Source organism: Rhinolophus sinicus, linkage group LG11, assembly GCF_036562045.2.
Source record: "Rhinolophus sinicus isolate RSC01 linkage group LG11, ASM3656204v1, whole genome shotgun sequence".
Taxonomy (NCBI): domain Eukaryota; kingdom Metazoa; phylum Chordata; class Mammalia; order Chiroptera; family Rhinolophidae; genus Rhinolophus; species Rhinolophus sinicus.
In genome coordinates, this window is record NC_133760.1 from 60,307,826 (window position 1) to 60,330,135 (window position 22,310).

At 42.5% G+C, this 22,310-nt stretch overlaps 1 protein-coding gene across 1 annotated transcript in view; it reads left to right on the plus strand.

Moving 5' to 3' along the window:
- The window catches only part of KIAA1549 (KIAA1549 ortholog), a 104,811-nt gene that overhangs the window by 50,066 nt on the left and 32,435 nt on the right, over positions 1-22,310 (plus strand). The window contains exons 6-12 of the mRNA XM_019749890.2: positions 574-757; positions 1,983-2,042; positions 3,352-3,500; positions 7,799-7,976; positions 11,110-11,294; positions 18,617-18,813; positions 20,540-20,628. Coding sequence (XP_019605449.2) covers positions 574-757; positions 1,983-2,042; positions 3,352-3,500; positions 7,799-7,976; positions 11,110-11,294; positions 18,617-18,813; positions 20,540-20,628 — 1,042 coding nt within the window. The remainder of the gene's footprint in view (positions 1-573; positions 758-1,982; positions 2,043-3,351; positions 3,501-7,798; positions 7,977-11,109; positions 11,295-18,616; positions 18,814-20,539; positions 20,629-22,310) is intronic.

The window sequence follows — 22,310 nt, forward strand, 5'->3', positions numbered from 1 at the left end:
AAAGGAAAGAGGAGGGAGGCAACTGACATACAGTCTTCAGTTCGTTATGGCAGCCTGCTCTTGGTCTCCATTCCTTGGATCTCTACCTTGGAGCCTCTCCCGGACCCCTTGGGGAGAACAGCTGTCAGCTCCACTGTAGTCTCTGCCTGTGTATGTTTGGGGTCATGGTTCCCTCAGTTCTGGTTTATATCAGTTTGATTCCATCCTCTCGCCATTTTCCAGAAATTGGACAGAATCTCTGGTTTTCTTCCGTTTTTAGTACTGTAGTGGATTTATTCCCCTTGGTTCAGCTCGTTGTTGTTTCAGTGGAATTTGGGGTGGGAGGGAGAAGGGGAGGGACTATAGATATGTGTACTGAGTTCATCACTTTGTGTGTAAAAAACATTTTCTGAACCTGAGAATTTAACGTATTGCAAAAGGGAACCGGGTCGTGAAGCCAGTCACACTTCCTTTAAACATGTTACCTCCTTTTTAAAAAAAATTGAGAGAAATTATGAGAGGGAAATCATAGTCAAACTTTTAGCAGCACGTTTCAATTTATTCTAGAAGCTGACTCTGACTTCCTCCTTCCAGATCCTGAATGTCACCGTGGGGTCTTCAAGAGCGGCTCCTCGGCGGGGGCCCGTGAACATCGTCTTTGCGGTCAGAGGCACGCAGGGGTTTTGGAACGGGACACGTGTGAGTGAGCTGCTCAGGAACCTGAGCATGGTGGAGTTCAGCTTCTACCTGGGCTACCCGGTACTGCAGATCGCCGAACGTGAGTACTGCTCTCCTGCGAAGAGCTAGGCAAGTGGCCATGAGCATTTTCGTTGGTGGACCTCGTTTTCGCAAATGAAGTATTTGGCAGCAATAAAATAGAAATCAGATAAAATTGAAGCTTCTCATATTTAAGCCAGAGTGGGTCTCCAGAGCCCTCCTTAGCCACTGGGCCCTGATGTATTCTTTGCTTTTCTGAGGGAAGGCGTGCTATTAAAATTGTTGCCAGTTCTGGCAAAGGTGAAACCAGAGGGACAGAGAACAGGTCTGTGGTTGCCGGGGGTGAAGGGTGAGAGGAAAGCTAGACTACAAAAGGGTAGCAGAAGGCAATTTTTGGAGGGCAGTGAGATTGTTCTGTATCTTTATTGCGGTGGTGGTTACACAACTCTATTCATTCATCCTAACCCATAAAACCGTACACCAAAAAGAGAATTTTATTATGTGTAAACTTAAAAATAAAAAATAAAAAGAATAATAAATGAAAAAGATAAAAAAGCCTTTTTTCCTACCTGTAGCAATTAGATTTATAGTGCAAGTGAAGTGGGGTGGGGATGGGAAAAACATTTATTTTAAAACAAAACAAAGCAAAACAAACCCCAGTAAGATTCCAGAGTTAAGTTAGGCCAAAAAAAAAAAAAATCAATTCTTTTTCATAATGGAACGGCCAAATGGTCTAATGATTCTTGTTTTATTTTAGTGTACTGTTAATTAAATGGAAAAGAATAACTTGTAAAATGCAGCAGTAAGACAGGGATAAAATTTGTATTTACATCTAGCAAGTTTCAGTTCTGTACAGTGCAGGTGTGGATAAAATAATAAGTATGCTGGACCACAGGTGTACACTGGTAATGTCCCAGGCAAGCCAGGACATAGGTCACTTTACCCTGAGTCACTGCTGGGAAATCCTAGGGCTCTGAGGAACACAGTGTGAAAACTCATTGCTCTGGAACAATGACATTTCAAGGGGAACGCGTGGGTGATCTCTCTGAAGCAGTGTCCCACAATATCCCTTGAGCAAGCCCTGTATTTTTGTCCCTCTTTCTTCATGAGACTAATGTGCTCAGAAACTGCTTACTGTCTGTGCCTCCACACCAATCTAGCATTTTCATCATCCATACTTAGTGTTACGTAGTATAGGAAAGGCAGTGTGTTGTGACTTACCTTTCTGACTGTTGCAAACATGTCTTTTACAGATTTGTCTCCTTTCCTAACTCATTTCTTTATAGCCTTCCAGTACCCACAGCTCAACTTGTCTCAGCTGTTGAAGTCCTCTTGGGTAAGAACAGGTATGTTTAACTTAATGTTGTATTTTGGAAATTGTAAGACTAAGAAGTCTGAACGGGCATATTAAGAATGATCCCGCCTTTCCTGTTTCTGTGTCCTAAATTCAGGGCAAAATGTACCTTAAATTCTTGGCAAAGAACAAATGAGAAAGGGATTCAGATTTGGCTGTGGGAATGTATCCCACTGAGTTATGGCACAAAAAGGATTGATTTTCTCTAAAATTCATACATCAAATCCAGGGTATTCTAACAGGAACTGACAGACTGACAGCCTTGCCACCCAGAACAAGACAAGGTTCTGAAGCAAAGATCTCTCTCTCTTTCTCTCTCGCTCTCTTTTTTCCCTCCCACAAGTCTTATTTATTTGGTTTTACAAGGATAAATAAGGTAACTCGGTGAGCAAATAAGAAGCTTTTTTGAAAGTCTTGTGGGCCTGGGTCAGATATTTACAGCTAAGCATTGCAGAACAAGACTTTCTTACCTGGTAGTTCACCAAAGTGTAAGAGAAAGTAACACGCTCACCGGATGCCCAGAATATGAGCCACGCAGTGAGTGGCTGGTGGTGAAGAGGAAGCACGTAAAGTGGTGACAGTCACCATTTACGGGTTCCCATACTCTGCAAGTCCTCCTTGGCTCACATCCCATGCAAACGCCCCGCCTCTTTGCTTGGTACAGTGGTCTTGTTTCCCACATAATTTTCATAGCAGTTAAATGTTGCCCGTGGTCCTATGTCAGAGAGGATTTGAACCACTTCTGGCTCATGTGCTAACTGCCTATTTAGCTCATTTTATTTACAGCAGACGTCTGAAGACAAGCACCTGGTCTTGAGTTAGTTTATGAGTCAAGATAAGATACCATGTTTCCCCCAAAATAAGACAGGGTTTTATATAAAGGTTTGCTCCAAAGGACGCATTAGGGCTTAGGTTCAGGGGATGTCATCCTGAAAAATCATGCTAGGGCTTATTTTCCGGTTAGGTCTTATTTTTGGGGAACCATCGTATGAACTTAAACCATTTCCAGAAGTTTTGTAATAAGCGTAGACAAAATGTGTAGACACTGTTAGCTCCAAAGCTCCTGCTTTGACGAGTTCCTAGGAGTTGTGGCCACCAGTCTTTGTAACACATGGAGTTTGGAACTATCGACAAGACCCATGAGCAGGACTTCCTCTCTCACTTTCTCTCTTTTAATATCTCTTCTCTAGGGATCGGCATTTTATAGTAACCCTATGTTAATTTCTCTTACACACACACCCTTCTTTTTCCTCCACCACTAACTTGTTTTGGGGCCGGTGTGTGTTCCATTCTAAATGTAGTCCTCCTGGGTGTCATTGAGAAGCAGCTCCAGAATGAAGTGTTTCAAACTGAGATGGAGCGCAAACTGGCCCAGCTGCTCAGTGAGGTTTCCACCAGAAGGCGGATGTGGAGACGGGCCACCATCACTGCCGGGAACAGTGTGGTGCAGGTACTGTAAGAAGGCCAAAGGAGTATTAGAGAGATGCAAAACTGACCCAGGGTGGGGGGTGGGGGGGGGGAGGATGAGGCAGTTTGCCTAGAGCTGGCGTCATTATGCCACACCCCTTTCACCAACTTTTACCCTGTAAGCATTGCTCTTTATTTCCCTTGCCAAATAGGTGTTTGTTAGGTTTCTAAACTAGTTCCTTTGCCAGATGCAATAGAATCTAGAGAAATTAAAAAAAAAATTGAGAGTAATATTAATCAACATAAATATATATTTGTATAAATAGAAAACAAAGAATGAAAATGAATTATAAAAGCTTTATTCAGCAACCCTGGCTTCACAGAGCTCAAGGTCTGAGTAGAGATTAATAAATGCACATAAAACAGTCATAAAGCACCATAAAATGACATAATGAGGTGCTAAATTAGATAAGAAAGCCCCCTAAGGTAGGAATATTGGATTTGGGAAAGTTAACCAAGCCACCCCAGGCTAATGGTGCCATCTGATGGGTTGTGTAGAAACCGTGCCCTGTATCTCCTCCCCTTTAGAGTGACCAAACGTGAAGCTGGAGACGAGGATTTATGTACAGGGCACAGGACTCTTCAGCAAACAGAATTTGGGAAAGACAATATTGAAACAACTTGAATGCTCAGCGATTGGGGAGTGGGTAAATAAATGGTCATGAGTCTTTTCTATGGTGCCATGATCATGTGTTTGAATTAGTGATATAGAAAGATGTTCAAGGTCTTTTAAGAGCTACTCTCTCGGCAACTTTCAAGTATATAGTACAGTATTAACTATATTCAACGTGTTTTACATTAGATCCCAGAACTGACTCATCTTATAACTGAAAGTTTGTACCCTTTGACCACCTTTACCTGTTTCCCCCACCCCCAGCTTCTGGCAACTACCAATCTAAGTCTTTGTTTCTATGAGTTTGGTTGTTTTTTGTTTTTTTAAATTCCATATATAGATGAGATCATACAATATTTGTCTTTCTCTGATTTATTTCACTTTGCATAATGCCCTCAAGGTCTGTCCATCCATTTTGTTGCAAATGGCAGGATTTCCATTTTTATGGGTGAATAATATTCACATACACACACATATATAGCTCACATCTTCTTTATCCGCTTACCCATAGATATGAACAGTCAGGTTGTTTCCATGTCTTGGCTATTGTAAATAATGCTGCATGAGCATGTGGGTGCAGATAGCTCTGAGATAGCGATTTTATTTCCTTTGGATATATACCCAGAAGTGGTAGTTCTACTTTTAACTTTTGGGGTAACCTCCATACTATTTTCCATGGTGGCTTTACCAATTTACATTCTCACCAACAGTGACAAAGGTTCCCTTTTCTCCACATTAGCTATTCTATGAATAACAGGTATGAGGTGATATGTCATTGAGGTTTTGATTTGCATTTCTCTGATGATTAAGATGTTGACTACCTGATAGCATTTGTATATCTTCTTTGGAAAAATGTCTATTCAAGTCCTCTGCCCATTTTTCAATCTTTTTTTTTTTTTTTTGCTACTGAGTTGTATGAGCTCCTTGTATATTTTGAATATTAACCCCTTGTTAGACATATGTTTTGCAAATATTTTCTCGCATTCCGTGTTTCCTTTTCATTTTGTTGATTGTTCCTTTTTCTGTACAGAAGCTGTTTAGTTTGCTGTAGTCCCACTTGTTTATTTTTGCTCTTGTTACTTGTGCTTCGGGTCTCATATCTAAAAACTCATTGCCAAGACCAATGTCAAGGAACTTTTCTCCCATGTTTTCTTATAGGAGTCTTATGGTTGCAGGTCTTACATTTAAGTCTTTCCATTTGGAGTTAATTTTTGTGAGTGGTGCAAGATAGGGGTCCAGTTTTTTTCTTTTGCATGTGAACATCCAGTTTTCCCAAAACCATTCATTGAGGACACTATCTTTTCACTATTAAATATTCTTGACTCCTTTGTCAGCAGGGTCTTTTGTGGTTCCATGTAAATTTTAGAATTGTTTTTTCTATTTCTGTAAAAAATATCATACGAATTTTAGTAGGGATTGCATTGAATTTATAGATGGCTTTGAATAGTGTGGACATTTTAACAATTTTTCTAGTCTATGAACATGGGATATCTTTCCATTTATTTGTATCTTATTTGGTCATCGATGTGTTACAGTTTTTAGTGTACAGATTTTTTAACTCCTTGGTAAAATTTAAGTATTTTCTTATTTTTGATGCTATTGTGAATGGCACTGTTTTCTTCATTTCTTTTTCAGATAATTTGTTGTTTATAGAAACACAACTGATTTCTGTATGTTGATTTTGTATCCCGCAACTTCACTGAATTCATTTATTAGTTCTAATAGTTTTTTGGTGGCGTATTTAGGGTTTTCTATGTATTAGATCATATCATCTGCAAACAGAGATAATTTTACTTCTTTCCAATTTGGATGCCTTTTGTTTCTTTTTTGTGCCTGATTCCTCTGGCTGGGATTTCCAGTACTGTGTTGAATAGGAGTGGTGAGAGTGGGTGCCCTTTTCTTGTACCTGATCTTAGAAGAAAAGCTTTCAACCTTTCACTATTGAGTATGATGTTAGCTGTGGGCTTGTCATATATGGCTTTTGCTATGTTGAAGTATGTTCCTTCCATGCTCACTTTGTTGAGCGTTTATATCATGAATGGATGTTGGATTTTGTCAACGATTTTTCTGTATCTATTGAGATGATCTTATAATTTTTATCTTCCATTTATTAATGTGATGTACCACATTTGTTGATTTGCTTATGTTGAACCATCATTGTCTCCTGGGATGAATCCTACTTGATTATGGTGTGTGATACTTTTAATGTGCTATTGAATTTGGCTTGCTAATATTTTGTTGAGAATTTTTACATCTATGCTCATTAGAGATACTACCCTGTAATGTACTTTTCTTACAGTGTGCTTACCTGGCTTTGGTGTCAGGATAATAATGCTGGGCTCATAAAATGAATTTAGGAGTAGTCCCTCCTCTTCAGTTTCTCTTTTTTTTTTAAAATTTTGAGACAGATTGATATTAATTCTTCTTTAAATGTTTGGTAAACTTCATCAGTGAAACCATCTGGTCCTCGGGCTTTTATATGTTGGGAAGTTTTTGATTACTGATTTGATCTCCTTACTCTTTATTGGTCTGTTCACATTTTCTATTTTTTCATGATTCAGTCCTAATGGGTTGTGCATTTCTAGAAATTTCTCCATTTCTTCTAGGTTGTCTCATTTGTTGTTCAATTGTCCAGAGATGTCTATTGACCCTTTGTGTTTCTGTGGTATCAGTTATGTCTTCTCATTCATTTATAATTTTTAATGTGAATCCTCTCACTTTTTCATGGTTAGTCTAGCTAAAGATTTATCAATTTTGTTTATCTTTTCCAACAGCCAACTCTTAGTTTTGTTAATCTCTTCTATTGTTTTCCTATTCTCAATTTCATTTATTTCTGCTCTAATCTTTATTATTTCCTCCTTTTTGCTAACTTTGGGCTTAGTTGTTTTTTCTCCCCCCTGGTTCCTTGAGGTGTAATTAGATTATTTATTTGAGATTTCTTTTTTCTTGGTATATGCATTTATAACTATAAGCTTTCCTCATAATTTCTTTTGTGCATCCTGTAAGTTTTGGTATATCGTGTTTCCATTTTTATTTGTCTCACAATTGGTTGTCACAATTGGTGAGGGTCACAATTGGTGTGGCTATTGTTACTGGCCTTTAGTGAGTAGAAGGCAGGGAAACGTCTAACCATCCTACAATGCTTGGACAGCCCCCAACATCTAAGTATTACCTGGGCCAAAATGGCAATAGTGCCAAGTTTGAGAAACCTTGCCCTAGCAGAACAGGGAGAAGATGCTAATGGATTCAAGAAGGGATTAGATAGAATAAATAATAGTTTCAGAGAACCGGGATGTACCTAACTATTGTGGTTGATATTGTGAGGACAGGAGCGCCTTCCCATGACATGTTGGAGCTTCTTGGTAGCAATTCTAGATTCCTGGACTTGGCAACCCTATGCTCTGTGTATTGGACTTGGCCCTTTTTCTCAGAGAAGACTTTGAGTGAGGTGAACTCATTAGTTATTCCACACAGAGGAACTTTCCTTTTAACTGCCTCTCTTCCCACTAAGAAAGTGTCATGGGGATTCTGGAATCCGAAACAGTCTAAGGAGCTTATTTTGAGGATTGAAATAAATTCTGAGTAACACAGTCAAGATTGAGTGCCCTGAGAAAGGGCATCTGGAAACATGAGCTTCTAAAATGCTAATGGTTTCTGTTATCTTTCAGGTGGTAAATGTGTCAAGGCTCGAGGGAGATGACAATCCCGTGCAGCTCATCTACTTTGTGGAAGATCAAGATGGAGAAAGACTCAGTGCGGTCACGTCTTCAGATCTGATTAACAAGATAGACATCCAGAGAGCCGCCATTATCTTGGGTTACCGAATTCAAGGCGCTGTCGCCCAACGTAAGTGCATGAGGCTTGGCTCCCGAGGAGTCACCTGTGCTGTGCTGGGGTCAAAAGCCAGTCTTCTGACAGTGAACTCTGAATTTAAGGCATTCTTGTGTGTGTGTGTTATATATATATATATATATGTAGATTTATGTCTCAAACCCTTATTTTTGAGTGGCACTTACATAAGATGTCAGTTGTTAAAAATCGTTTGCCAAGATGATTCTTTATTTCAGTTACTTGGGGTTGTACCCTTCACTGCTGTCCCCTACCTCGCATTCTGTATTTGTAGTGCCATAGTAGCTTAAGTTACATCGAACATTTTCCCTCTACCTCCTGTACTATTTTTCTTTTAAAAAAAAAATTTTGTCTTAGGTAAAAACGTGTTTTCTCTGTATTTATTCCAAAATCCTTTCTGTCATATTTTGAATGTTGGTGGGGACAGTGAGTCACGCAGGAAGCTGGGAGGTGCCTTCTGCATTTATTGGCTTCCTTCTGGGTCTTTTAACACAAAGAAGTCCTTGATCTTACCCTTTTCAATCCTGTTTCTCCCCCACCCAGTCTTACACCACTCCACAATTTAGAAAGAGGTTTTTTGATATTTCTTTATTATTTGGGGCAGAAACTAGACCCCTGCCACCCAGTAATGGCTACTTTCAGTGCCTTCTTTTTTCCCAAAGTTGCAGATTTTAGGTATTTAAAATTAAGAAAAGGAGAGGCATGGAAGAGTATATTTCTCTAAATATACATTTATGAATCAGACTGCTATTTTTATGTGGATGTTTTTCCTTCATGATCCTGAGAACAACCCTTATAAAAGCTCGGTGATCCTTGCTCCCAAGAGTAGAGGGATAAGTAAATGTTTAGAAGGAATTCAGCCTCAGAGACTATTGGGAAAACTGTATAGAAACTACGTAGGAGACAACGGCAGTTTTCAAAAATGACAGGTTCGAAATTATCCTCAGCAGTAGAAGATTCTTTGTGAAATCTATACTTTTCCCTGGAAACTAATCAGGGTGAGGACTAATGGGCACACTTTCTCCATTCCATATAAGATGATGGCAGAGTTTAAGCAAATAACTATTAGTGGTTTGCACTTATGTACTTGATATATGGTTGCATATTAGTGTGTTCTGTTTCAAAGCGGTAAGGAAAAAAAATAACAAAGCACTTACATTTTTTCATATATGACTTTTTACCTTCGTGCATTTTATTTATTTTTGACGTTCAATATTTTAGTTTCAGGTTTACAGCACCGTGGTTAGACATTATATAATTTATGCAGTGATCCCCCAGATTAGTCTAGTACCCACCTGGTGCTATACATAATTGTTGCAACATTACTGACTCTATTGTCTATGCTATACTTTACGTTCCCGTGATGATTTTGTAATTACCAATTTGTATTTCTTAATCCCTTCACCTTTTTCACCCAGCTCCCCAACGCCTTTTCCCTCTGGCAACCATCAGATTGTTCTCTGTATCTATGAGTCTGTTTCTGCTTTGTTTGTTTGTTAATTTTGTTCGTTAGATTCTACGTATAAGTGAGATCCTATGGTATTTGTCTTTCTCAGCCTGACTTCACTCATATGACATTTCTGGTTGTAGGAGAGGTGCCCCGCTTCAGCTATGCACTTCACCTTTCAAAAAAGATAAATCGCAATAGGGTATGGGCACCTCTCAAGTGTCCTTCCATCTGCTCTTTGCAGCTCTCTTTCTTGGTTTCATGCTACAGACCATAGGGGTAACAATCCTGGGATTGGAAGCCTCAGCCAACACCAAGGCCAGCCCCATCTGTGCAACTGACAGGGTTTTATAGGTTAGAACTAAGAAGAGTATCCAGTTGTCCCAGCTCCTCAGTGTGACTCTGTCACTCCTGTATCATCAGTTGTTTTCATGCAAAATGAGCTACATATATACCCTATATCCAGGCCAAATTTAAAAATATTACTGTCTCACACTGTCACCTTTTCCGTTTCCTGCCTAGTCTCGGCCCTGGAATTCGTGCTTTCGTAGTACGCACATTTAGAGTGCTTACGCTCACCTCCCATTTCGCTCTCTCCGGGGCCTCAACCCAAACTTAAAGCCGCACCAAGAATCTTTTTTGTTGTGTGTCTTTGAGCAGAAATGTTGTGATCCCATAGCATGTGTTAACCATTACTGGACACCAAATGAGAGTAAAGCGTAGTCCCTGCCCATGAAGACAGAGATGTATTTGAAAAGACAAGACTTGGAGCCGTGACTGTATTAATGAGCAAAGTAGTGTCATATGTCAACATGATACATCTATGTAATAAAATGCATTTTGAAAGAATAGTAAGGTATTGTCTGCAAGACAAAGACAACCAGAACAAAAGAACTTAGGCAAGGGGGGAGCTAGTGTTGTCATGGAGAGGTGGTTATGGAGCGGCCCGAACGGATCAGGAGGTGGGGCAGAGAGGAGGGCCAGGCTGGGTTTCAGATCCTGGTGACCGGAACCTGAGCTTGAAGAGGAGCTGTGTCCTCTGAGATGGTGAGTGAATGAAGAGGACGAGGGCCCAGTACTGGGAGGCAGAGTTAGGGAAAGGAGCTGGTGAAAGAAATTGAAGCATAATTGTCCAAGGGCATGAAAGATGGAGGGTGGGGCTAAGGTGAGGGTGGCAGGAGGGTGGGGAGTGGCAGTTTCAAAATGAATAAGTTTGATTTAATGTAATTTTGAAATTGACAACTGGTACCTTAGGTAAAGCAGTTTCAATTAAAAGCCGTATTTCAAGGTTCAGGGAGTGACACAGGTGAGGGAATTAAGGCAGTTTGCTCACAGATTATGTTGAGGATTTCTAATTTTGGGTATGGAAGCATTCCTGCACTGAGACTTCGGGGAGAGCTAGTAGAATAAAGTCAGGAGACCTAAAATTAACCTGTAGAATTAGCCATGTTCTTGTGGACACATTATGTATGTCACTGATCCCTAATGGATTCTAGTTGTGTGGTGTTTGTTGCTTGGTCACGTTTCCCGTCATCAGGAGATCATGGCCTCTAACCAGCTGTCTTGAGCTGAAACGACAGGGACTTTCGAGACTTCTCACAGAAGGCCCGTTCACTGCCCAGAAGGGCTGTTCATGAAAGGACTGCAGAGGATGAATCAGAGACCTTTCTTCCTTGTCTGCAGCTGTGGACAGGGTGAAGCGGCCATCGCCGGAGTCCCAGAGCAGCAACCTGTGGGTCATCGTCGGCGTGGTCATTCCCGTGCTGGTGGTGATGGTGATTGTCGTCATCCTCTACTGGAAACTCTGCCGCACGGACAAGTTGGACTTTCAGCCCGATACCGTGGCCAACATTCAGCAGCGGCAGAAGGTAAGGGGCAAACCCACCCACCTTTGCATAGGCATCTTGCAAGCAGGGCCGGGGAAGCTCAGGCCCTTGATTCTGAAAGACGGAGCAGAGGGCTGTTAGGGAAATCTTGTGGTTGTAATGGTGGTGTCCATGTGCCTTCCTGTTACTGACGCCCCAGTTCTTCTGTTGTATGCACGATATGCGAGGAAGGTGAACCTCTATAACAGCTTAGCAATGCTCTGAGCTCTGAGTTCTTCTGTGATTTTATTTTTGAGACGATCAATTAGGAGATCACATCTATTTTGGGTATGAATTCTGATCTATTTTAACTCTGGATATCTTCAGAGAACAGGAGCCAAAGGAGGTTTTCTCAGATCTGCATCTATTTCTTTCATATAAAACCTCACTGGACAGCTCCTGTATTTTCTACCATTTATCATGTTGCAAGTCCACTTATCCACCTTGATCGAGACCATTTAATCATTATAAAATGGTAATACATGCCATTCACATTTTAACTTAAGTTACTGAATAGGTATTTAGTTGCCCGTCTTTCACTATACCTGAAGTTTTTCATTTGGATTGTTGGTCTACTGAGAGGGATTCTCTGTATGTCTTTCTTGTAATAAACAATACCCATAATGCATCAGCTGCGGTTTCCAGTTTGGGTTTCTTTGGAGAAGAGCCAAGCAACCTGAGTGCATAGTTCTCTAGATTTTTAAAATATTCCTCCCAACCTACCCTACTCTACAGTCTTTTAGAGTTAACTCACCCACACCTAATTTGACAGCAGTTTTCTTTTTAGCAGTTCCTTTTCCATGTCTTTCTAAAGCATTCAATTTAGTTTTCATACTAGTAAGAGCAATTCTCTTCTCACACATATATTTCAATAGTTTCTGCAATATTTCATTGTCACATACATGTTTCAGACCAAGGACATTGACTCTTGGTCCATATCTAGTTCTAGTTCACTGGGGTGAGCAAAAACATGCCAAGTACTGGGGAAGGACTCACTTAGCTGCTGGCATTTAGCATAGCATGCAAATCAGCCATTACTAAGGGAATGGAAAGTGGTCGTCCTACCATATTTACTAATATGTGCCCTCCAGGGGTCTCACAAATCTGGAGAACTCACTTGACTCCAAAGTTTCATAAGAAAAAAGCAAGAGGCAAAAGAACAAGAAATAAAGAATTACCTGATTCAGCTTTGAATTTTATTTTGTTTGGGTATAAGAAATTCTGCCCATTACAAACCTCAACATGCTAAATGGAAAAAAAAAGTGTTTTTAAAATTGATTTTACTTCTGTAAGAGTAAATGAAGACTATCCTTTTTCTTATGCATTAACTAAGAAATGCAAAGTCTTGATTAAATTGCAAGCTTATGGTGTTCCGGTGTATTGGAAGCATTTTATACATTAAGTTTAGAGTTATTACCTCTCTTCATTTATTATTTGCATAGTCTGCCAAGGTTGTTTTGTTAGATTAATGAATGACAGGGGGAGAAAACCTGAAAAAAAAGTACTTGACATACTAAATGATTCATAGTGAGAATTTATTGTAATGAGATCAGCAATAGATTTGGAAGTGTTTTTGTTCCGGTGCAAGAATATAGTCGCAGATTTAGCCAGTAGAGATGGTTATGTATTTAGGTCTCTTATATTTCCTAGTTCCAGCATAAGCACTCCTCATGAAAGCCCATCCATTGTCCGTTACTCCAAGAAGCTATCAGAGGTCCGCAGCTCTTGAGTTCAAAATAGGCTATTCTCCAAGCTTTCTCCCTTCTCCCACTTTCACTTCCGAAATATTTTCACATCCCAGATGTGGCTGTCTTTCAAATGGACAGAGTTCCAAATGGAATTTCCAGCCTTTGGAGTTGCTCGTACATTCTTTTTTTTTTTTTTTTAAATCACATATGTACAGGAAAGGTCTTCCCTGAGAGATGAAGTGACTTCTGGTAGGAGAGTAAGACTTCCCCTGTTTCAGAGGCATGGGCTTAGTTTTGCTGGCACTGAAACCCACGGTGTAGATCTCCTCATGTGTTTATAGTAGGAAAATGATGATCTCCACTTTTTTGAAAAAACAAATATCTCTACTTCGTAAGCATTTCTTCTAAGATTACTTGGCGGTAGCGAAGTCCTGCTAGCCTAGTCCTTGGGACAATTGGAAAAGAGGCTGTCTTACCGGCTGACTATAGTTCTTTTTCCCTTATGTGCCTTTCTGTTTTCTGTTTCTCCTTTCTGCTCACCCCGCCCCCTGATGCTGCTTCGCCACCACTCTCCAAATCTTTTAGCAAATCCGAGAGCTACAAACATCTGGAAACAATAAATCTGCTGACCAAAAATCCACACCCCTTTCCCATTGTAACGAGAAGGAAACTTCTTCAGATTGTCTGGGAGTAGATTAGTTTTGAAATGTGATAAAGAGGGAGGCCATTCTGTCATCTTTTGAGACAAGGTCCTTTTTTTTATTTCTAATGATTAAAAAAAAAAAAAAAAAAAAACGCTAACCCATGTCTTCTTTTTATCTGCATTCTCTTTAATCTGTAGCCCAAAGTCATCACTTGTCACTGCTCCAAAAACAACTCCAGCTTGGATCCGCCTCGCCCTGTTGAGGTTCTATTTAAAGATATGAATGGCATTGGCTGGTCCCATGGAAACTTGTTCTCTGTCGGGGACAGTCCACACCCCGTTGTTGGCTCAGGACCATAGTTCCTGGCCGGCTGGCACTGCGGGCAGCCAGATGGAGCTGCCTGAGACACTGCCCATTCATTCACCAAACACGGAGGGCTTGCTCTGAGCCAAGCAGGGCCAGGCTGGGTTACCGGCACAGATAGCCATGCAATCCTGCCTTCGAGGGCTTTAGTACGGGAGAGGGACAAGCCATCCAAAGGCTGACATGCAGTCACTGCACGTCTGTCTGGGATGCTGCAGGAGCTTGGAGGAGGGCAGCCGCCCCACTGTACGTGGTGGGCTGCCTCTGCCTTCCCAGAAGAGGTAATGTGGAGGCTGAAGCTCAGAGGTTGAGGAGACGCAGCTAGATGAAGTGGGGCCAGGCAGAGGGAACGGCATGTAACTCAGGAAGGATGGAGCAAAGGTTGTATGTGGAAGGGCACTGCCAAAGCCAAGGCGACAGAGGTGGGCAAGAGCCAGTCTCAGAGGGGTTTATAGGACATGTACGGACTTGGAAGTGAAGCTGTAGGTGGCGGGGAACACCTGGCGGGTTCTCAGCAGGAATGCAGCTGCAACATAGATATGTTTGCAATGGTCACTTGGCTGGCAGTGTGGACAGTGGATTAAAGGAAGCTCCATGAGTGTTTCCTCCATCACAGCCAAGGTTAGCTCGTCCCCTGCAGTTGCTCTTTGATTCTCGGCAAGGATCCCCGTAAGGCCTCCTGTGTAGGTGGTTCTGGTTCATCCACAGTCAGCTGACCGTGACTTGCTGTGGCCTAGCGTGGGAGAATCTTGAAGGACTGCTCTCCCAAACCCAGGACCACATGGTGGCAGAGTCCCCATGCTGGGCCGTGGCAGAGACACATCGATGGCAATAACTTTGCCTTGTCTTCACCTTCTAAATGGAAACACCATGGTGGTTGGGGTGAGTTTTCCCACATCACATCCATCAACTAGGACATGTTTGAACAATGGCGCTTTCTTCAAGATTGCAAATTTTCATTCAGAAACTTTTGGCGTTTGCTGTGTGGTTTCTGTTGTCATCTTCGTGTGCTTTCCCATGGATTCAGGCTAACTGAATCGTGGGGGCTTCATTCTGTCTTGTTCCATCTGGGTTGTATTATATTTACAGCTCGTGTGTTTTACAATTCATCAGGCGTCTCTTCCGTTCCTTGGCTGACCTGCTCCCTGAGCCTCCCTGACTTGTCCGTGACATATTCTGGTAGAGCACAGATGCTGGAGCCTGTCCCCTCTGTGATATAGTAAAGAAAGAAGGAACAAAAGGGCTGTCCTTCCTCAGAAATAACTGGGTCCTAATGGGAATACTGAAGGCACTAATTAATCGTTCCTCTTCTTTTAAAAACTATTGAGTATTTGCATGCGGAAGCTTGAGACAATACAGCCATACGTAACCCTAGATTTTTTTTTTTTAATGGAAAAACTAGAAAAAGTGTACCAGAAAGTAGGGATGAAACAAAAGGAGCTAATTCTGTAAGTGAGGGGGGCAAGTGTTTCCTCTGGGTTTTTCCTTCTTTGTGTAGATGGCTTCTGTTTTGTGCGTAAGCACAGACGCATTGCCAAATTTCTATTGTTGTAGAAGACAGTGACTCACCCAGCCTGTGAGAAGCGCAAGGATCTAACGGGTATATTAAAGACGTTAGTCAGAATCAACAACAAGCCAATATTGAACTTCAAGGTTATGATGGATTCCATTTCATTTATGACATACATCCTTTCTTGGTTCCCCTCCCCGCTCCAAATCTAGTACATTTGGTACTTCAGGTGACCTTTTTGAAATTCATTCCATCATCAAATGTTTTTTGAGGGTCTGCCATGTATCTGTCACATCCTGTTGCTGAATTTATGTCTATAGCTTTACCTGATGCCTGAGGACTCTTAGCTGACTCTTTCTGTTACCTGCTTGATGTTTATCAACCACAAGCAATAATAATACTGTCGGTCTCAGTTGTATGGTACCTTGGCATTTGTGAAACTTTGCGACATACACATATGCTTGTTTCTTACGTGAGTCCTGAGAGTGTGTCAGGGAAGGCATTTACTTCCTAGACTTGGGGTACACAGCCTGTACCACGGAGGCACTGCGGTTTATATTTTTTCCTTATTTAGAGGTCTCCCATCTGTGGCTCCTCCTTCAATTTTGATAGAGCAAACCATCTACCTTGCAGAAGAGATTGCTTCCTCCTCACTAGTAGCATTTTACTATCTTACTGGGAGATAATACCCAAAAGGATTGTACGAGGATCGATAAGATGATGCTGATGGTGATGATTAAATAATTTGGTATCTGTGACTCTTTCATTTAGAGGCACCTTGTTTATGGAGCTAAAATGCGGTGCCGCCACATGTGTGAGAGGTACAGCCTCTCTTCTATAAAGTAGGAGAAGAACCCTTATGAAAGGAGAGGTGCAGGGGACCCAGCATGATGCTAGATCACAGGTACAGTCTCAGGAAAATCCTGTATTAGGAGAGAGCACATGCAGAGGTTCTCTATCTGGAATGTGATTCCCTTGAAAGGACTGCGTGCCCCTAGGAAAGTGTGTATCCCCAGGGATTTGGGGAACCCAGTTGAAGGTCACTATGCTAATCCAGTCTCATGGGTGAAGAGATATCCTGGGTGGCTGTGGGAGATGGAAGGAGCCATGGAGTGGCAGGTTTTTCCGAAACCACATTCCTGAGCCGAGGGTGTGTGCCAGTCACAAACTGCCTGGTTGGTGGAGTAGCCGGCTCTTGTAACAAGACATCGTCAATTTAGAAACTACAGGCTCTCCACTCTTTGCCTTTTGTTTCCAAGCAACAGCTTTGTAAACTATATTTACTGTAAGTTTTGTCTCCCTCTGCTGGCATGAGTCATTATTGCAGACTACTTTCCTGCCCATTGATGCTAGATTTCTAATGCTAGAAAGACGTGAGAGATCGCAAAGTAAGCCATTGGCATTTCCACTCATCTATGCATAAAGTTAGCACAAATACGCCAAAACCTTTTGCTTCTCCATAGTTTCCTGTTAAAATAACTCCTTAGATGGGTTTGCTTTGTGTCTTTTGAGCACAGCCTGACAAGGAGGGCTTGGGTTTGCATGTGACCTCCCTGCTGGGGAGACCCTGGAAACAACTATGTACGTGCAGTTTATTTTCCTATACTCTGTACGCTCGAATTAAGGAAACTGTTAATACCCACCCCTGGCACTTTTAGTGTCATCAAAAGTGGTGTCCCACCTTTACTGTCCACGTTTCCGTATGCTTCGAGCACCTTTCCTGGCTTCGCACAGACCCAGACGCTGAGGCCTGGACTCGGTGGTTGCAGGCTCACCAGGTCTTGGCTGTGGGTATGTGTTGGCACCTTGTGCCCCCACAGAAAGCTCCTGCATCTGCCAGTGTGAGAGGTGGACTTTTTTGAAGACCCCTCTCTGCTCCATCTTTGTGTCCCCGTTACTTCTGTTGGCCACTCCTTTCTAGAAATCTTTATTCCCTTGGCTTCTATGACACTGAAGTTTCCCCACTCTTTTTTGAAGTCACCTTCTATTTTTTCCTGGCTTCTTTTTTGTCCTCTGAGCCCCAAACGATTCGATGTTCTCCAACGTTCTTATTTGCAGGCTGTTTTCATCTTTAAAAGTCTCGGCCCCCCACCGTGTCGCCTTCTGCACAGAGGCTCTCAAAGTCACATCTCCAGCCTGAAAGTTCCCCCGAGCTCTTATCCTCGACTCGAGCTACGTGGAGATGCTTTCCTTTGGAGCTTTTTTTGTCATCTCAAACTAAGCATGTTTAAAGCGAAAGCTGTCTTTTTATCTCCTCAAGGCATTATTCCTTCACGACTCACCTCTTAATGTGACTTCCAGTGCAATGGCCAGTCACTGCTGGCTTCTTTCTCTCCTTTGCCTCTCTCGTCTGTTTGGCTTCCGGGCCCTCCTGCCTAGTTTCTGGAGAGCTGTTCGTTCTTTCCTATTTCCATCGCTAAGATTTGGGGCTCAGGCCTTTGTCATTTCATGTATGTGGTAGTATTGGGCCATCTTACTGGTGTCTTTGTGTCCTGTCTGCTTGGAATTTTAGAAATCTGCCTCTTTGGAAATATTTAGTGGTTTCCTGCTCTAGAAGCAGGCATTTGGAGTTGAGGACATACAGGCCGGCCTTGTCCCACTCCCCTCCATGCTGACCCTTCTAGTGCAGCTGGTGGAATCTCTTCCCAGACCTCACTTGTTCTCTGTCCCTGGCATGAGCTAGAACACACTCCGTGTAGCTGCCTCTTTTTATCTCCGAGTTCTGCCTGTCCTCCGAGTCCTGGCACAAGTCCCCATTTCTCTATCAAGAGTATTGCGCCCGGGCCACTCTCTCTAGAATTGCACAGCACACACGTGGTTATGCTAGTATGACCGTGGGTCAGGTATTGTCTCGTGATGTCTTTTGTATTATGTGTCATCCTTGTATTCCTCTTGAATCTTTCCCAAGCGTCTGCTTTTTTCTGCAAACTCAAGGTAGAAATGGCACCTTGCACACAGTTGACATTTGAGAGACGCTTGTTGAATGAGATGGGAGGCATTGCGGGCACAGTCTTGAAGTCAGACGTTGGCATTCACAGTCTTGCCAACCCTCCCCATCTCTTTGACAGTCCTCGGATTTCAGATCGCCTCACGTGTGTGTGGCGCGCGCGTGTGTTTTAGTTGCAGATTCCCAGCGTGAAGGGCTTCGATTTTGCCAAGCAGCATCTGGGTCAGCACAATAAAGACGACATACTGATTATTCATGAGCCAGCACCGCTGCCGGGGCCTGTGAAGGACCACACCACGCCCTCTGAGAATGGAGATGTGCCCAGCCCCAAGGCCAAGGTCCCCGCCAAGAACATCCGTCACCGAGGAAGGTTCGTGTTGGGCTTCCTGGATTGCACTGTGTCCCAGAGCGTGTTTCCGTTTTCAGTGTGTCAGTTGCCTGTATCAGAGGGGCTCACTGACGGTGAGTACTGCCCGTGTCTGCAGCCTAGGAGGCTGACCGCAGCTTGCCCCAAATCAGCAAACCTGAGGGCTCTTGATCCAGTCTAATGGACTCCCAGAGGAGGCTGTCTGCTTTCTTTCCCAGAAGTGTTTAAGATTATGAATCACTGTCTGCCATGGTTTGGTGGACCCCTGGGACCTGATCAGGGATTGACCAGCTCGAGTATATATTTTCCGGGGTGAGTGTGCTCATCCCTCTGGAGATGTTATCAGAAATAATGTCTGCAGAGTGCACGGCACAGGATACACACCGGGATTGGCTTTGTCCCAGCCCATGAGCCCAGTGGCTAGTGTGACTTCATCACTGTCCCTTCACGTGACCCTCATCCCGTCCTTCTGTCTTGGCTTGATTTTTCTCTGGCTGCCTGTGTTGTCACCCTTGTTAGCGTGTTTGCATGGACTCTTCACTGCCTCCTCCCTGCCCAGCTCCCCAATTTTATTTCCATCCCTCCTTTCAAAGTGAAGAATGGGGAGATCTGCTTGTTAACACGCTCCCTGTAAGTCCCCCATCACCCTCGGATCCTGGGCGAAGGGCTACAGCTCTGTGAAAGAAGACACAAGTTCAGAATCAGGTTTATTAAGTTGACTTTTGATCAGAGCACAGACAGGCTTTGGGGATGGAAGCCTTAAATTATCAACCTGCCTTAGAGCTCTGAAAACTCCCAATCCTCATTTTCTGCTACCAGAGACAAAGTGTGTGATCATACCCACATGTGAGACGGTGGTAAAATTTCGGACTTCTCAGAAAAACCTACCCTGTAGGGGTTCTGGCCTAGTTTTAAGAATTGAATGGATGTTAGATCGTGATCTTTACAAAAGAAATTGAATTATGTAGAGAGGTGTGATTTGTTGAATTAGCATGCAGGCTAAGAATAAATCAAATCCTTAAAGATTATTTAATGTCAGTACAATGGTGCAGAATCTTTTTTTTCCTCCCTTTGTAGTCTCATCTAAACATTTAGTCACAACATCTCAACAGTCTGCGTGGTTAATATAATATTTTTGCATCCCTCACGGGCACCAGAACGTGTTAGCATCCCACATTGCCAGGGAGTGGAAAGAGAAGGGGTGCTAACTGGTTAAGGGTTTTTACTAGGCTGGTGCCACCTGGCTTCCATGATACCCTTGCTTTTTATGTGTATCTCAATGGTGATCACTGCCTTTGTGTGGTAAGTATAAGCTTATTCCAAAGACCTGGAGTTCTTTGGGGTGACTGTAGGACGCCCCTGGCTTCCTAGGGATCCTGCAGACCCAGTTCACCCAGAACCAGGCCTGAACTCCAAATCCTGTGACCTAACCCATGCCTGACTCGGAATGTCCGTCCCGGGCCCTGAGGGACTGTCCTCCAATCTGGCACCTAGTTTCCTAGCATTTGTTGAAATGGCAGAGCCGTTTCACACGCTGTGTTTTGCTGTCTTCAGGGAATAACTGTACGCTGTCACTGGGGCCGTTGATACTGTGCCACGAAAGAGCGTTCTGGGTCATTTCCACCGGTTTTGCCTGGAAGCCTGATGTCCACTCCCAAATGAATGTGACCTTGTCCCCCGCCCCTTTTCTTTCGTTTTCCTAATGTGCACATTTGTTTTATGTCTGCAGAGTTTCCCCTTCAGATGCTGACTCGACAGTCAGTGAGGAATCCAGTGAGAGGGAGACAGGAGACAAGCCGCCAGGAGCAGTGAATGACGGCAAGTCCCACAGAGCCGCCCAGAGCGGTCTGTGACTCTTCTTGCTCTCCACGTTAGAAGTAGGAATTATGAGGTTCCCATAGACTAGGGTTTTACATTCTTCAAATGCTGAACTTAAAAAAAAAAAAAAAAAAAAGCCTGCGCAGTGGAATATTCATCTCTCTTATGCTGAGTGTCTCCGATTTGACTGCTACCATCTAACATTGTACTGGTGTCTGCCTGGAGGCGGGGGACTGGGCTCGTGGTTAGAGATTCCTGGAGGTATGTTTTGAGGTTAATAGCCACGTTCCATTCTAGTTGATAGAATCCTAATGGTTTCCCTCCCCAAAGGGTGAGGAGGAATCGAACTAAAACCCGAGTCTTAAAACTGCCTCTAATAGCAAATAATTATTCTTCCACAATATCATCAATAAAGTACTAAACTAGCGATCAAAAAAACAAAAAAACAAAACGAACACACAAAAAAAAACCTGCCTCCAGGATTCAGTGACCTCAGCATTCAGTTATTTCACAGTTGTCACTGTCAGAAAGTTGTGTATTTATCAGAGATCCAAGGGCATTCTATTTGGTCCCAGACCTTTCTTTCAGCAGATAGTTCAGTGTGATCAGATGGTTTCGCATATTTGTGTTTGTAGTCAGATGCTCTAGGTTCTTAGACCAGGTCCAACATGAACTTGACTCCCATTCGATAAAGTATGAGCGTGAAACTCATGCCTTGTAAGAAAATGAGGCCCACAGGTCTTACTAGACTTAGCCGCTTTTTTTTTTTTTTGGCATGATGACAAAGTAGCTTGGTTTTTGTTGAGCAAATGCGCTAGTGCAGCTGTTGTATTTGCTGGAGCTTTATTTATATTTCACGATTGTGTTTCAGTAATGCAAAGAAAATTGGGATGCCTGAGGATATTATTTTTAATAGTCATGTTTATACTGAAATTTTTCATCACAAGTTTCTCTGTATGAAAATGCAGTACAGAGTGAACCGTGTAATATAAATGAACAGATTCTGGACAGAAGCAAGAGGGCCTGTTCCATTACTGTCATGCTTGTGACCTTGCAAGTAATTCCATTGGCCCTTTGGGGCTCCTGTGGGACTCAGCTAGCTGGTTCCTGAGATTCCTTCCAACTCCTTCTAGTTGTTTTGTTTTTGATGTTAAAGAAATACCCCCTTAGAATAAGGGAAGAGTTTTTTTCTTCGGATCCAATTTCACAGAATCTTACAAATTACTTAGCACCATGGTAACAGGTACACTGTTTCAGATAGGACTGAAATCTAATTTTGATTCTGGGAAAGAAATATTTGGGAAAAAAAAAAGAATCAGCTCTGGAGTTTCTCAACTTCTGTTACTTATCTGAGAAAATCTTGCATTTAGTTCCTGTATTTAACTCCTTACTGAAAGAATGATAACCAGTATATTCTACATGGCTGACAAAAATCAAGTATAACTCTCAACATAAATTCAGAATCCCAGTAGTAAAGCACGTCAGTTTTGGGACTGAGAGGTGACGGTGGAAAGAGACCAGTGGACTAGATATTGTTGTGAGTTTTAGAAGCTAAGATGTCACTGTTATGAAGAGACACTAGACTCGGTACATTATTTTTATGCTTTAGAATGATGGGTTTCTCACTACAAATATCAATTCACTTTTAAAACTTTGTTTACTTCTTTAAAGCTGCAATGCTG